The sequence below is a fragment of the Candoia aspera genome, chromosome 3 (assembly GCF_035149785.1).
Source record: "Candoia aspera isolate rCanAsp1 chromosome 3, rCanAsp1.hap2, whole genome shotgun sequence".
In the NCBI taxonomy this organism is placed as follows: domain Eukaryota; kingdom Metazoa; phylum Chordata; class Lepidosauria; order Squamata; family Boidae; genus Candoia; species Candoia aspera.
The window spans coordinates 182,472,868-182,488,861 of NC_086155.1; the positions used below are offsets into that span (position 1 = coordinate 182,472,868).

Consider the following 15,994-nt stretch of genomic DNA (forward strand, 5'->3'; position numbering starts at 1 on the left):
AATTTATGAAGAGATAAATACTGTATTAGTGGACTCTATGAAATACGTGCTCATTCATTCTGCGAAAGATCCCATTTTAATGGGTTAAACACTTCGCTTAGAAAGAATGTGATAGATTTCTATTACATTCCTAATTTGAAAGTAGATCTAAAAGATGAGCTCCACTGTATCAAGATAAGGTTACAAAGTAAATTTATTCTGAATTACAACACACTGCCCAAAATAATTCTGCCTAATGTTTAATTAAACCCAAAGTAAAACACTATATGAATATCCACGTACTCATATATACTACACACGTCTTAAAGTAATTTCACATTACTACCTGGTAGCTTTGCCAGTACAAATAAAGTGAGATGACATTTGCTAGTAAATATACATGTACACCTTCTACAGAGAAAATATCTTCACTTAATGAATACACATGTATAGGTCATCCCACTCTTCATATAATCCTTGAAGAAAACCTATGCAGAAAATACTTATTAAAAAATACAGTGACCCCATGGAATTCAAAGGATAAATGAAAATCACTGCCAAGTAAGTATAAATAGACCTCACTGATACCAGCAAAAGTAGAATTGTGTTAAAATGTATAGCTCTTTTTCTATCAGACCATAATTTCTTGAAAGTAAAACGAATATGGTTTAATAATACTTTTGAGATGCTAGAGTTTCACTTACTTATTGCATTATTATAGTAGGATACATCTCTGTAAACTGGAAAGAAGAAATTTATTTATATATCAAAATGGTATATAGTAGAGACAAATACATAGAAAGAAGTACTTGGCCAGGTGTCTAGCCTTTCTCCCAAAAATACCAATCTTCCAAGTGTCATATTACTATGCATGTATGGCATCCTCTTGAACAAAAGGCCAGAATAAATCCTCAAAATAACAAAGACATTTCCACAAAAGCTAAACATCCGGAGCTCAAAGCATCCTGATTTACTGAAAAGTCCGAAAACAGAAGATCACATCTACTGCTAAATTGCCTTGAAAGTTCTCCAAGTGCTCCCCAGAGAAAGCCAAGCCAAACCAATTATACATGGCATGAACTAGGAGAATACATCAAATAGGAAATGTGTTTTGTTTTCAGCTTGGAACAAAACAATTCCACTTGAAACACTGCAATATTCTGAGATAAGCATGTTCTGTCAGAACAAACTCAGAACAGCTTGAATCTTTGTTCTGATCAAAACGGTCAGAACACACATGTTTTCTTTTGGACTAGGAATCTTGAAACCACTCTGTAGTAGCAAGGCTAAGCCTACAGCGGAAAAGGTTAGAGTCTTGACCCTCCTCTCCCAGAAACCCTCTGGAGCCACACACCATAGTTCTGCCTCTTACCTTGGTGTGCAGCTTGACAGTTTTCACTGCACCACCTCTTTTCTAGGGGCTACCATGGCACATTGCCTACACTGGTTTTCTGGCAAATTAAAAGAAAACAGAGAAAACATGAAATAACTTAAATAACAGCATCTCCTATTCCTGTAGCACTGAGGCATGTGGCCATGGGATTCAACTCCTCCTTCTCCTTTGTCTGGAGACAACCAATCTCACATGAGATAAATGGAATCAAACTTTATTTTTAAAAAAGGAAATATAAAAATTCCTTTCTACCTTTAAGTAGTCACATGCAAAATAATTCGGGGGGGGGGGGTAAACAAAAAGGTATGATCAAATCAAGACAGCATCTTAGAATAACTCCTAATACAAAACCATACAGAAAAGATATGGCTCTGGGTAAGATGTTAGAGGCAGACTTGTTATAAAGAGGTTTCAAGTTTCATAAAAATATACAAAGATTGAGCTTGTATAGAGAAAATAATCACCACATGAAATAAATAATCACCACATGAAATAAATTAGACTTAAATACACTGGAACAGTAGTTAAACTTAGCACAAATTTCAGCTTTTTTCTGTTTCTCTAGAGCAGGTGTTCTCAACCTTTTTGTGTTCATGGTCTCCTTCTGAGTCTCATTTACTTCTGTGACCCCCCTCATAATCGCTGTTAGCTGGAAAAAGGTGCTTTACCATCTGCACTGTTTATTAATTTAACTGTATCGTACAAAGACTGTGGTCCCCCAGAAATGGTCCTCTGGGAGGTCCATATGGCCAACTTGAAAACTACTAGAATAAATGAGCATTGGAACAAATTTTACCTCTCTGCCAATTTGTAACCTGGAATTTTTTTTTCCTGATAATTCCAACCGTAATTAGAGATTGGGAAGGATTTGAGATCAACCCTGTCCTCCCACCAGCCTCAGCCCACAGCCTATTGTTCCTTTTCTTTTGGAGTTCTGATTTTTTTTTTCCCCCAGAAGGACTCAAATTCCTTTTATCTAGCAAAAAGGAAGAGGATGAAGGAATCAATTCTTTTTGCATACATAGTAAAGATCATACCTGAGAGAAGATTTTGATCTGAATGCTAATCTGACAGATTGCCATCTGACATGAGGCAATGCCAAGCAAAATGTGAACATTTTATGATATTGATAGAATATCATAAATATGAAGAAGATATATATCTTCTTCTTAGCATTTTTCCCGCACTATGGCAGGGTCCGCATGTCAGCATATCCGTCTCCATTTGGCTCAGTCCAAGGCATCTTCTATGACTGGAATACTTGGAATTACAATAATCAGTGACAATGCTTTGTTCCGAGGTCAGGTTAAATATTTGGTAAACAGGAAATAAGTAAAATTCAATTTTGCATATTTCTGATAAAATGATGCACTGCAGCAGGAGTCCAAATTTTATATTAGAGCAGTGCAATCTTGCAAATTAGAGAAAATTCAGAAGATTTCAGCTATCTTACTCCCAAGATTTCACATGTTGTAAACAAAACTTTTGTGTTTTATATTGAAATAAGTATGCTTGAAACTGCTTTTCTGAGATTAAAACGTTTGGTACATCCCTAGCAAAGACATATGATATGCAGACGTTTTTCACTCATTGGTGAGCGTAGGGGACAATTTGGAAGTATCAGCCAGGAATATCTCTATGACTGCAGAATCAAACTTAATGCACTTCAAGGGGGGAAAAAAAGACATCAAACCAGTTTGGTATTATAAATACACTTCAGGAAAAGAAAAGAAATACATCTGTTCTATTATTTCTCTAGAATGACACTAATGTTGATCATTTTATGTTTTTTTTTTCTTCCAAAAGTAAGAGTTAGGGTTTTTTTTACATCTACTCTGATGGTTATACTTCCTACAAATACATTCTGGCTGCCATACAAGATCTCAACCAGCCCATGGCAATTGCTGACTAATTCTACTACTTCCAAAAAGTATAACCAAAGTCAGACCCCACCATTACATTGTCAGTCCCACTGAGTAGGCCACACCAGAAATCAACTCCACATGCAAGTTTAAACTACTTTCATTGAGATTGTCTATAACAACATAATTTTCAAGTCTGATTGTGCTGTACCTCCTCCTCCTTCTTATAGTTTGGTGAATTAGGGAGGTGACTGTCTGAGGCACTTCCAAATGTTATCTTCTTGTTCTAGACTTAAGAAATGTTTCAGCCTCTTTTGCCTCGGCAATAGTTCTTGATATTTCTGCCAAGGTGATTTTTGTTACTCTCTATCTATATCCATAGCCTCCTGTAAGTTTTCTTCTCTTGTACAGAGCATACAAGGAAACTGAAATAAACGTTTCAGGCATTCAGTATAATTGGAGCAACTGCAACTTTCTCAGAAAAATGAGGTGATACCAAGGATTGTTTGAGAAAAAGTAGAAACAGAAAGCCATTTCATGGGAAAACAAGTAAGAATAGGGCACGGGAAAAAATCAAAACAAAACATCCAAGAAAGGAGGTGGGAGGTGTAAGCAGGTGCAGTTCCAGAAAAAAAAATGATTAGAGAGATATGAAATGTGGAAAAAAATCATGATTGGAATAGCAAAAGTTGTGCTATATGCCCCAAATGCAAATTTTCTATGACTAAAAGATGGGGGAGCAAACAATAAAAAGAACTGTCTCAAAGCTTCACTAATTATTATTTAAGACATCCCTGAGGTTAGAAGCCTTCAAGTTAGGCGGTAGGAAAAAATTCAAAAGTAGCCAGAGGAGTTACAGTTTTCAAGAGCCTCCAGTACCACCTTGCTGTCTTAACAAGCCTTTAAGCCACAATGAGTCACTCATTAAAACAGTTAAAGTTGAGAGTTTTCATCTAATCCCTTATTGTGTTGGTGTAAATGCACATTATTTAACAAACACTTTATAAGTAATCATATTCTACATGGGTTTTCATTCCCAGCGAACAGGTTGTAAGGATAAACTAGTATTTATTCAGTATGATGTATAATTTTCACATTAAGCTCAAATTAGATGCATATTTAAAGTTTTAATTTTAGGCAACAGCTGATGCCTGGTAAAAAACTGAGGGTGGGGGGAGAAATAGAAAAAAACTTCATTACACATGCCATATTCTTGGTCTTCATGCAATTTTTAATTATGAAGGATATTTGCATGAAAACAGGAATATTGTTAATACTTCATTTCCCACCTGAATCTGTAATGTCAAATAAATCACTATGTAACACAGATTACATGATAAGCAAGACAAATAACTAATGCTCAAAATAACTAATTCTGATTAGAAATGGAAATGGCAGATGAAATAGCAGGGTGATAGGGTGGTACATGATCCCTGCTTCCCATCTGTATGTACCTTTGCTCTTCTCCTAAACTTTGGAAAAACAACTGACATTTGTTGGGTTCATTCAGATGGGAAGGGGGAAAGTCCATCAAGTGGCTGTGAGAAGTCATAATTTTGTTCATTAAAACAATCTTGGAAATTGTACAATGTAATCATAGGTATAATTTAGCTACCACAGATTATAACTAACTAACTTCTGAACCCTGGAAATCAGATCCATGATATAAAGCATCTTAACAGTCCAATTTAGAGGTTGCCATTACTGTCCCTCTTCAGCAAAGGATCGTTACCTTGTCGTGGTGCTGGAGCTTGAGCACCTCAATGATGCCATGAGCTAAACCGTGAAGGGCCACCCAAGACGGGAAGGTCATGACAGAGAGGTCAGACTAAATGCGATCCCTGGGGAAGGTAATGGCAACCCACCCCAGTATTCTTGCCGTGAAAACTAAATGGATCAGTACAACCAGAGATATGTCGGTATACCATCGGAAGATGAGACCCCCAGGTCGGAAGATGGTCAAAATGCTACTGGGGAGGAACAGAGGATGAGCTCAACTAGCCCCAGACGTGATGACGCAGCTAGCTCAAAGCCAAAAGGACGGCTAGCAGCCGACGGTGCTGGTGGTGAACGGCGAATCCGATGTTCTAAGGATCAACACACCATTGGAACCTGGAATGTAAGATCTATGAGCCAGGGCAAATTGGATGTGGTTATTGGTGAGATGTCAAGATTAAAGATAGACATTCTGGGCATCAGTGAACTGAAATGGACTGGAATGGGCCACTTCACATCAAATGACCACCAGATCTACTACTGTGGACCAGAGGACCACAGAAGAAATGGAGTAGCCTTCATAATTAATAGTAAAGTGGCTAAAGCAGTGCTTGGATACAATTCAAAAAACGATAGAATGATCTAAATTCGAATTCAGGGCAAGTCATCTAACATCACAGTGATCCAAATATACGCTCCAACCACAGATGCTGAAGAAGCTGAAGTAGAGCTGTTCTATGAGGATCTGCAGCACCTACTGGACAACACACCTAAAAGAGATGTTATTTTCATCACGGGAGACTGGAATGCTAAGGTGGGCAGTCAAATGACACTTGGAATTACAGGTAAGCATGGCCTGGGAGAACAAAAAGAAGCAGGACATAGACTGATAGAATTTTGCCAAGACAACTCAATGTGCATAACAAACACTCCCAGCAACCTAAGAGACAGCTTTATACATGGACTTCCCCAGATGGACAACACCGAAATCAGATTGACTGCATCCTTTGCAGCCAAAGGTGGCGGACATCTATACAGTCGGTAAAAACAAAACCTGGAGCTGACTGTAGTTCAGATCACAAACATCTTATTGCACAATTTAGGATCAGACTAAAGAGATTAGGGAAGACCCACAGATCAGCTAGATATGAGCTCACTAATATTCCTAAGGAATATGCAGTGGAGGTGAAGAATAGATTTAAGGGACTGGACTTAGTAGATAGGGTCCCGGAAGAACTCTGGACAGAAGTTGGCAGCATTGTTCAGGAGGCGGCAACAAAATACATCCCAAAGAAAGAGAAAACCAAGAAGGCAAAATGGCTGTCTGCTGAGACACTAGAAGTAGCCCAAGAAAGAAGGAAAGCAAAAGGCAACAGTGATAGGGGGAGATATGCCCAATTAAATGCAAAACTCCAGAGGTTAGCCAGAAGAGATAAGGAATTATTTTTAAACAAGCAATGTGCGGAAGTGGAAGAAGACAATAGAATAGGAAGGACAAGAGACCTCTTCCAGAAAATTAGAACCATTGGAGGTAAATTCCAGGCAAAAATGGGTATGATCAAAAACAAAGATGGCAAGGACCTAACAGAAGAAGAAGAGATCAAGAAAAGGTGGCAAGAATATACAGAAGACCTGTATAGGAAGGATAACAATATCGGGGATAGCTTTGACGGTGTGGTCAGTGAGCTAGAGCCAGACATCCTGAAGAGTGAGGTTGAGTGGGCCTTAAGAAGCATTGCTAATAACAAGGCAGCAGGAGACGACGGCATCCCAGCTGAACTGTTCAAAATCTTGCAAGATGATGCTGTCAAGGTAATGCATGCTATATGCCAGCAAATTTGGAAAAGACAAGAATGGCCATCAGATTGGAAAAAATCAACTTATATCCCCATACCAAAAAGAGGAAACACTAAAGAATGTTCAAACTATCAAACAGTGGCCCTTATTTCACATGCCATTAAGGTAATGCTCAAGATCCTGCAAGGTAGACTTCAGCAATTCATGGAGCGAGAATTGCCAGATGTACAAGCTGGGTTTAGAAAAGGCAGAGGAACTAGGGACCAAATTGCCAATATCCTCTGGATAATGGAAAAAGCCAGGGAGTTTCAGAAAAACATCTATTTCTGTTTTATTGACTATTCTAAAGCCTTTGACTGTGTGGACCATAACAAATTGTGGAAAGTTCTTAGTGGTATGGGGATACCAAGTCATCTTGTCTGCCTCCTGAAGAATCTGTATAACAACCAAGTACCAACAGTAAGAACAGACCACGGAACAACGGACAGGTTTAAGATTGGGAAAGGAGTACGGCAGGGCTGTATACTCTCACCCTACCTATTCAACTTGTACGCAGAACACATCATGCGACATGCTGGGCTTGAGGAATCCAAGGCTGGATTTAAAATCTCTGGAAGAAACATTAACAATCTCAGATATGCAGATGATACCACTTTGATGGCTGAAAGCGAAGAGGAACTGAGGAGCCTTATGATCAAGGTGAAAGAAGAATGTGCAAAAGCTGGCTTGCAGCTAAACCTCAAAAAAACCAAGATTATGGCAACCAGCTTGATTGATAACTGGCAAATAGAGGGAGAAAATGTAGAAGCAGTGAAAGACTTTGTATTTCTAGGTGCGAAGATTACTGCAGATGCTGACTGCAGTCAGGAAATCAGAAGATGCTTAATCCTTGGGAGAAGAGCAATGACAAATCTCGATAAAATGGTTAAGAGCAGAGACATCACACTGACAACAAAGGTCCGCATAGTTAAAGCAATGGTGTTCCCTGTAGTAACATATGGCTGAGAGAGCTGGACCATAACGAAGGCTGAGAGAAGGAAGATCGATGCTTTTGAACTGTGGTGTTGGAGGAAAATTCTGAGAGTGCCTTGGACTGCAAGAAGATCAAACCAGTCCATACTCCAGGAAATCAAGCCAGACTGCTCACTTGAGGGAATGATATTAAAGGCAAAACTGAAATACTTTGGCCACATAATGAGATGACAGGACAGCCTGGAGAAGATGCTGATGCTAGGGAGAGTGGAGGGCAAAAGGAAGAGGGGCCGACCAAGGGTAAGATGGATGGATGATATTCTAGAGGTGATGGACTCATCCCTGGGGGAGCTGGGGGTGTTGACGACCGACAGGAAGCTCTGGCGTGGGCTGGTCCATGAAGTCACAAAGAGTCGGAAGCGACTAAACGAATAAACAACAACAATTACTGTCCCTGCTCAGAGTTTGCGGAACTGGGTAGGGTATATATTTCATAAATCAATAAAGTCTAAGGATTATAAAAGAGATTGGAAATATATCCGTAGGGCAAGTGAAGTTGCAAAACCCCTTTAAAAAAAGAAATAAAGAAAACTTTTTTTAAATGTTCAGGATCTTACAAAATGTCAACAATCTTGTGAGAACTTGTGAAATCGTGGGAGTAAGATAGCTGAACTCTTCTGAACTTTCCTTAACCTGCAAGATTTCACTGCTTTAATATAAAATTTGGACTCCTGCTGCAGTGCATCATTTTATCAGAAATATGCAAAATTGAATTTTACTTATTTCCTGTTTACCGAATATATAAACTACATGTCTTTTAAATGTGTCAATCAAAATAACAAATAAGAATTTGAAGCTTTTAGGTTTTTCTAGATCAAAGTCAGTGTCCTCAGCTGTATCCAAAAGATAATAGAGAAGAGCGGTATAAGATACTGGCAGGGGTAAAGTACCCAATACAAAAAAATACCTTTCTGTATAAATAGAAGGCAATTCAATTTGGATTAGGAATATTGTATCTGTATAAGGGGAAGCTTAATTTTCTCCCTTCACGCAGACATTTGGTTCAACTGACTCAAACACACAGTGGATACATGGAGAAGTGGTGACTAAAAATAACTTCGATGGTGGTCAAGTGAATTTTTACGGTTACATTCCAAATAACTATTATACCCCAACATTTATTTTTTTTATTTTTTTTTAAATGAACAATATTTCATATGATCATCAAATGTCATGGATTTCAGTAATCTTGTATTTAATTTTGAACCAGAGTGCCAAAATTGTGTGACCCCTTGTGAATGAGAATGTCTGCATGAAAATGCTGACTTCTTAGGAGATTTCAGCATTCTCATGAAATCATGCAGTGAGGGTACTAAAATCTTGCAATATTTGTGTTTTTAGTGTTTTATTTTAAGCGTCACCTCGGCCATCATATAAAATAACAGCATAGACAAAAAAAATATGGTTTTGAACACTGTAAGACTGAGTTTGAAAGAGAATTGTGTACAAATGATGAACATGTAATTGCTAAAATGTATAAATTGTTATTGAAATTTGAAACAGAAGAAGAACAAGTGAAACAATCTATGATAAAGTGAGCTAGAATTTTTGGTTATAATACTCAGATGGAACAATGGGAAAATATGTGGTTGAAAGGACTGAAATTTATACTATGTTATAACCTTAAATATAAGTTTTATAAAATGATGTACCGTTGATATATGTCACCAGAGAATTTGTCTAGAATGTATAAAGGCATTTCAAATTTATGTTGGAAATGTGAACAAGAAGTAGGGAAGTTTTATCATGTTTGGTGGATGTGTAAAAAAGCTAAAAAAATCTGGATTCAAATACATACATTGATTCAGAGGATTTTAAAGATTAATATACAATTGAGACCATAGGTTTTTCTGTTGGGATGGACAAACAGTTGGAAAAAAGTTATGGAACTTTGTTTTTGTATATGATAAGTGCAGCGAAATTATTGAATGTACAAAGATGGGAAGATTCAGCATTACCCACAATGGAGGAATGGTTGATAAAGATGGTGGAATTTGCTGAGATGGCTAAACTGACTTCTTTGATCAGAGAAAAGACAATATCTTTGTTTACTGCTGACCAGAAACCCCTTATAGACTTTTTGCGTGAAACAGAAAAAAAAATGAACATATATGATTTTTATAATTAGACAGGATAGATTATAGAAAGAAGAGAGCTATGTTGTAACCATAGATTAAGAAGTAAATTTATAATTGTATTATAACTGCTGTAAAGAAGATTGGAAGCTACTTCTTTGTATCTTTTTTTTCTTTTTTTCTATTTTTCTTTTACTTTTTTTTCCTTTCTTGCACTCTTAGCTTCCTCTTTGATTTCTTTCTTTCCCCCTCTTACTTTATATTAGTTTGTATTAGTTTTTATCTTTCTTTTTTAAAAATCTTTAATAAAAATTGTATATAAAAACATAGAGTAACAGTATTGTTGGGTCATATAGATATTAGCACAGTAATCGTCTTTGAAGCTTAGAAAATATGAATGATGGATTGAATACCCAAAATTTAATAGGATTCTCATTCAGAAAGATGATGATGAAAAGAATGCTCAACTATTATCAAAGCCTAGGTGTAAAAACCATGAGAGCCAGTCTGGTGTAGTGGTTAAGGCATCAGACTAGAAACCAAGAGACCATGAGTCTTAGTTCTGCCTTAGGCATGAAGCCAGCTGGGTGACCTTGGGCCAGTCACTCTCAGCTGTAGGAAGGAGGCAATAGCAAACCACTTCTGAAATCTTGCCAATAAAACTGCAGGGACTTGTCCAGGCAATTTCCAGGAGTCAAGACTGACTCAAAGGCACCCCCCCTCACCCAACAAAAGTTTTAAAAATCAGCAAGTACCCTGTAACACTGAATGCCATGAATCAAGCAATATCTAACACAGGGAAGAGCAACTATGGGCCATACATCATAATACCCTCTACCTGCAAAAGATACTGAACCTTGCATTACAACCTGCAAAATTTCCTGACAAGGTCCCAGAACAAACTGAAGATACATTTGGGAATTAGTCCTATCATGTTTAACCAAGACGAATCATCAGATAGGGAGAAGGTAAAGCAACTGTATGGGCAGAGCATGGACAAACCAGTAGATTCAGAGCTAACCACAGGGATGAGGTTGGGTGAGCCATCCTACAGTAATGCAAAAGTGAATAAGGAGAAATTGCTGGATTCTTCCTGCCCTTCTCCAGATTTTAAGAGATATCTAAGATTGAAGGTATAAGAACAAGATGGAGTAAGCACCTAGGACAGAAGTCTTACAGGATTAGGAAATCTCACAGCATCTGGGCTTTTATGGAAACACCTTAATTTTGGCATTGATGTCTGTACCTTCCAGCTCATTTGTCAAAAACTATAGTCCTCTGGTTGATCACATGCAACCCCTATTTGACATTCCTGTACAACCAGATATTCTCCCTGTAACCTTGGTTTGGTTTTGGATCTAATTTATATTCCCTTGGTTTAACAAATAGATCTTGCTTACCCAGCTTTAACCTGCTTCCTTTGGACCATTGCTTCAGTCTCTTTCAGCTTCTAAGTTATTTATTGTTGCTTTAAACTATGTATAGGACAATTCTAAGCTACAGCCTTTTAACCTGAAGCAGCTTTGGCTGTCATTCAAAGAGAGGTGTTTTATTTTGGTCTAAACAGGTGCTTCCTGGAATGTCTATGTATTTGGTCAATACTATTTCACTCAATAAAAAATTATTTATATAATTCTTTATAGCCTGCCTTTCTACCCATTTAGCAAAATGCAACAGTTTTACAGGTCTCTTAGAAGAATTTTTATGAGAGTGTTATTTTATGCTTCTTACCTTTAAAGAAAACAAAGTTTCCATCACTGTTTTCATAAACTGCATCAATGCTTGGAGGCAGTCCCCTCCAGAAGTAGGTAATCTGCATGGGGTATCCATCCATCACCCTGTTATTTCTGACTCGCCAAAACCACTGATCCTAGAAATAAGCAAATGCACCTCTGATGACATTTGGAGGCATCTGTGATTATCATAATAGTTATAGAGATAGAAACATTATTTAGCATCACCTTGGGATAAAAATCTTGAATGTTTATCTGATTCAAGATTAGCCTTGGCCTGTAAAAACTCTAGAATTAACGAAGGTCCAGTGCAAACATATTTCCTATCCAAAGTTAGAAAGGAGAGGCTATTATGAGTTTCATCTCTTTCCATTTTCCTAATTTATCCTCTCTTGTCCATGACTTGGCACTTAATCAGGGCGAACACAAAATAGACACCCCTAATAATGGTTATAGCCTTCTTGCAGACTTGGATTATGAGCCAATTGTAGTTTGTGTTAATGATGATCAGAGCAAATGGAAATACACTGTGGCATTCATTCTGAAGTTGAAGCAAGCTGCCTCTTTGTACAATTTTGCTAGCCTGTGTGAGCACACTTATTCACCCATCCCTTTTAATGTTCCTATTTGGTGTAGTGGTGTAATGTAATTTGGTGCATTGGTTAAGGGATCAGGCTAGAAACTGGGAGACTGTGAGTTCTAGTCTCACCTTAGGCACAAAGCCAGTTGTGTGACCTTGGGCCAGTCACTCTCTCTCAACCCTAGGAAGAAAGCAATGGCAAACCACGTCTAAAAATCTTGCCAAGAAAACTGCAGGGACTTGTCCAGGCAATCTCTGAAAATTGGACACGATTGAACGAGTAAAAAATAATAATAATGTTGTGCTTTTCTTTTGTGTTATTCTTTAATGTTTTAATGGATGTTTTCTCCTACCTTTGTAAACTGATCACAGCTTTTTAGGAAGTAAGTGGTATATAACTTTTCTAAATAAATAGTTAATGCTGTCTCACAGTTATAACAAATCATTGGGAGAACACACAACTTTTCATAGAAAAAAAAAAGATGGATAAATCTGCAGTGTTATTTCTTATCTTAACCCTGGCTTGGTGATGTAGAAAATGTTCCACCTTTTCCATCTGAACCTCAGCAGAGAATATATTTAAATACTACATTATAAAAATAATGTCCTTGATTTTTAATAATAAATAGTACAATCAATGGAATAATAGAAACTCTGGCAATTTCTATGTATGCGACTGACTTCCAACCCAGGAAGAAATGCCAGAGCAACTAAAAGTGAAATGAAGAATTACACAGGCATTTGACAAATGATACAGATCACTTTGAAATTCAGTTTCATTGATCTGTTTCCAGTACAGTTCTAGAGAGATAAAATGACTGAACGTATTGTTTAACTGCTCAATCTAATTCAATCTAATTCCTGTGACTATTATTTATAATATCTGATGCATTGGCATTATTTAAAAATACAAATACCAGAGCTGTCACATACTTTGTCCCTGTAAATTTAGAAATTGCTTGTATAGCCTATACTTGATATCATCTTTCTCTTTTCTTTTCTTTTCCTTTTTTCCTTTTCCTCCTTCCTTCCTTCCCCTTCCCCTTCCCCCTTTTTAACAGTTCTACCATCTGTTACATATATAAATGATACCTGTATAGATATTAAGAGAAAATGAACATACTAATCTATTAAAATCTACTACAAACACAAAGTGTTATGTTATCTTAGCAGTGATACTTATGTCAGCTACTGGATAAGGCTGTCACAGTATCATAAATTATTTTCTATATATTTGTTTCAATTTTTAAAAAGCTTATAGATAAACAGTAAATGTTTTGGCTATAAGTTTTTATTATAAATAGCCATCTATACTCTCCCCTTCTCATTACTAGGACATATATAAAATGCAAACTATTGGTCTACACTGCAAAACATGAGCCCATGCATCCTTGAATTGACTTGGTCAAAGTTGTGAATGTGATATTGGAGACACATCTCATGTTGAATATCCTTTGGTCCAAGAGATACTGGAAGAAGGTGAGAATGAAGCTGATGTGCCCGGCATTAAGTGGTACCAGAAAGGGAGACTGATAAAAGGAGGAGCACTGGTAGCTGTAATTGTGAGAAGTTACAATTTTTGTAAAAGTTTTAAAAAATGGAATTGTCCTCATCAAGTTGAGATGTATGGACTCCTAGTGGTAAATCTTCATTTAACTTTTAAATCACAACCTTTCTATCATATTACAGAAATGCAAATAGTTATTTGTGATGGAAGTGATTAGGACATCATTTACTATCCTTGTGCACGTTACATGTACCACATTACAACCTTTTCCAGTCAGGATGGTAACTGGAGACTAGAGAGGCATTTGTAATTGGGTGGATTATGTGCACCAGAAAATCAGTACCTCTTCTCTGTGTTAATGCATTTAACTAAAGCATGCTCTGCAATGTACTTCTGTATGATAATGACTAATTCTTTTATTGTCTTTTCAAATAAGAGTTACAACCTTACAAGAAATAAAACCCAAATTATAATATAAAATTGAAGTTTGTTGTGTTTCTATAAACAGTTGTGTTGTCATACAATAACTGGGGTCTTCTAAGATCTAAGAATTATATCTAGATAAATAAAGGAGCAATATATGCGTATCTGTAGGTGTGTATTTATTTATTTATTTATTATTTATTAATCAAATTAATAAATCTGATTTTGATTTATTAATCAAATTTATCACCGCCCATCTCCCACCAAAGGGACCCTTGTTGTATATACATGAGAATGGGCTAAACAGAACTAAGGTTAAGTCTTCCTTCAAACCCATCTATTTGCCACGGAAGTACTGCTTTTTCTAGATCCAGTGTTGAAGGAAAACAACAACACATTGTATATGTTTTATGTAGGCTTAGATGCTACTTTGAGCCATTATTTTACAAATTTCCAAGTGCTGAAGATAAACCTTGGTAGCCTAGTGTCTGCTAAGCCCAAATCCTTAAACACTGTACTGATTCGTTTTCTCCTACAAATATTGCTGAACAAGGGAAGGCTTTCTAAAAAAATAACTCTGACCCTTCTCAATCCTTATCTGTGCTGACTGGATTAGGTTTTCCTAATACCTAAGATTCCAGGGATATCCGCTTTCAAGAAACTTATTTCCATTTTTCCCGGGAGTCTTAGCTGCTGAGTGCATTTGAGAAGTGTATTGGTGTGTGGTGTGCATAATGTACTGGTATGAGCAAAGCACCTTTCATAAAGGAGTCAAACTATCATTAACATTCTGAGGAGGGACGCTTTGCTTGCACCAGCTTGCTTTATAAAGTACAGTACTTCATTTGCACACCTCAACTGAGTCTGGCATTTGACTTATTTACAGAATGTGGAGGAGTGAGGCAAAGCAACCACAGTGGAACAAGGAAAGGTATTAGAGCATTATTCATTTATTATTATGGTACATATTCTACAAATTCCTCAGGCAGCCCAAGGAAAAGCACATGGAGTTGTCTTCTGTTTTTTTAATATTGATTTTGGAATACCCACAGTTGTGTTATGATTTTCTCTTGAAATAATGACCTGCCTGTCAAATAATATGCAATTGCTGAGCTAACCAGTATCTGTAACAGCTTTCTTCCTTGCCTTGAAGCCTACAGAATAATCACATCACAAACCTATGGAACACGACTGAATGACTTACCGTATTTTACTTGGCTGTTCTCAGATTAAAGATCTGTCAGGTTCAGGCATGAATTATGATTAAAATTCTGATGCTGGTGCTCAAGAGCTTGAAATATTACAACAGAGTTGTATTGTCACAGGGACAACCTAACATTGGAGCTAAACCATATCCTTTGTAGGAGAGGGATTGCTCTGCCACTGAGCATCCATTCCTATGCTAATATTATTCCCTCCCAAACAGCTACATTTTATGGAACTCATACTGCATCTTGAAACAACGTACTGTGCAGTATTCTGCCTCTCTCATCACAAGCCAATGGCTCGGAGCACTGACAAGGCACAGTGGTGGAATCAGAAATGTAGTAATAACAGAAAAAGTAGTAAGTCTTATAGGCCAGGAGCAGCAACATGATACCCATGGACATCTTGCTAACAAATTTCCTGCTTTGTTTATTTTATTTTGTAACATTTTTAACAATTAGAGAGCCAGTCTGGTCTAGTGGTTAAGGCACCAGGCTAGAATCCAGGAGACTGTGAGTTCTAGTCCACTCTTAGCCACGAAAGCCGGCTGGGTGACTTTGGGCCAGTCACTCTCTCTCAGCCCAACTCACCTCACAGGGTTGTTGTTGTGGGGAAAATAGGAGGAGGAAGGAGTACCAGATACGTTTGCCACCTTGAATTATTTACAAAAATAATAAAGGTGGGATTAAAA

General features: G+C 37.2%; 1 protein-coding gene across 1 annotated transcript in view; it reads right to left on the minus strand.

Moving 5' to 3' along the window:
* The window catches only part of MMP16 (matrix metallopeptidase 16), a 109,106-nt gene that overhangs the window by 21,672 nt on the left and 71,440 nt on the right, over positions 1 to 15,994 (minus strand). The window contains exon 6 of the mRNA XM_063299458.1: positions 11,586 to 11,724. Within this exon, the coding sequence (XP_063155528.1) occupies positions 11,586 to 11,724 (139 nt within the window). The remainder of the gene's footprint in view (positions 1 to 11,585; positions 11,725 to 15,994) is intronic.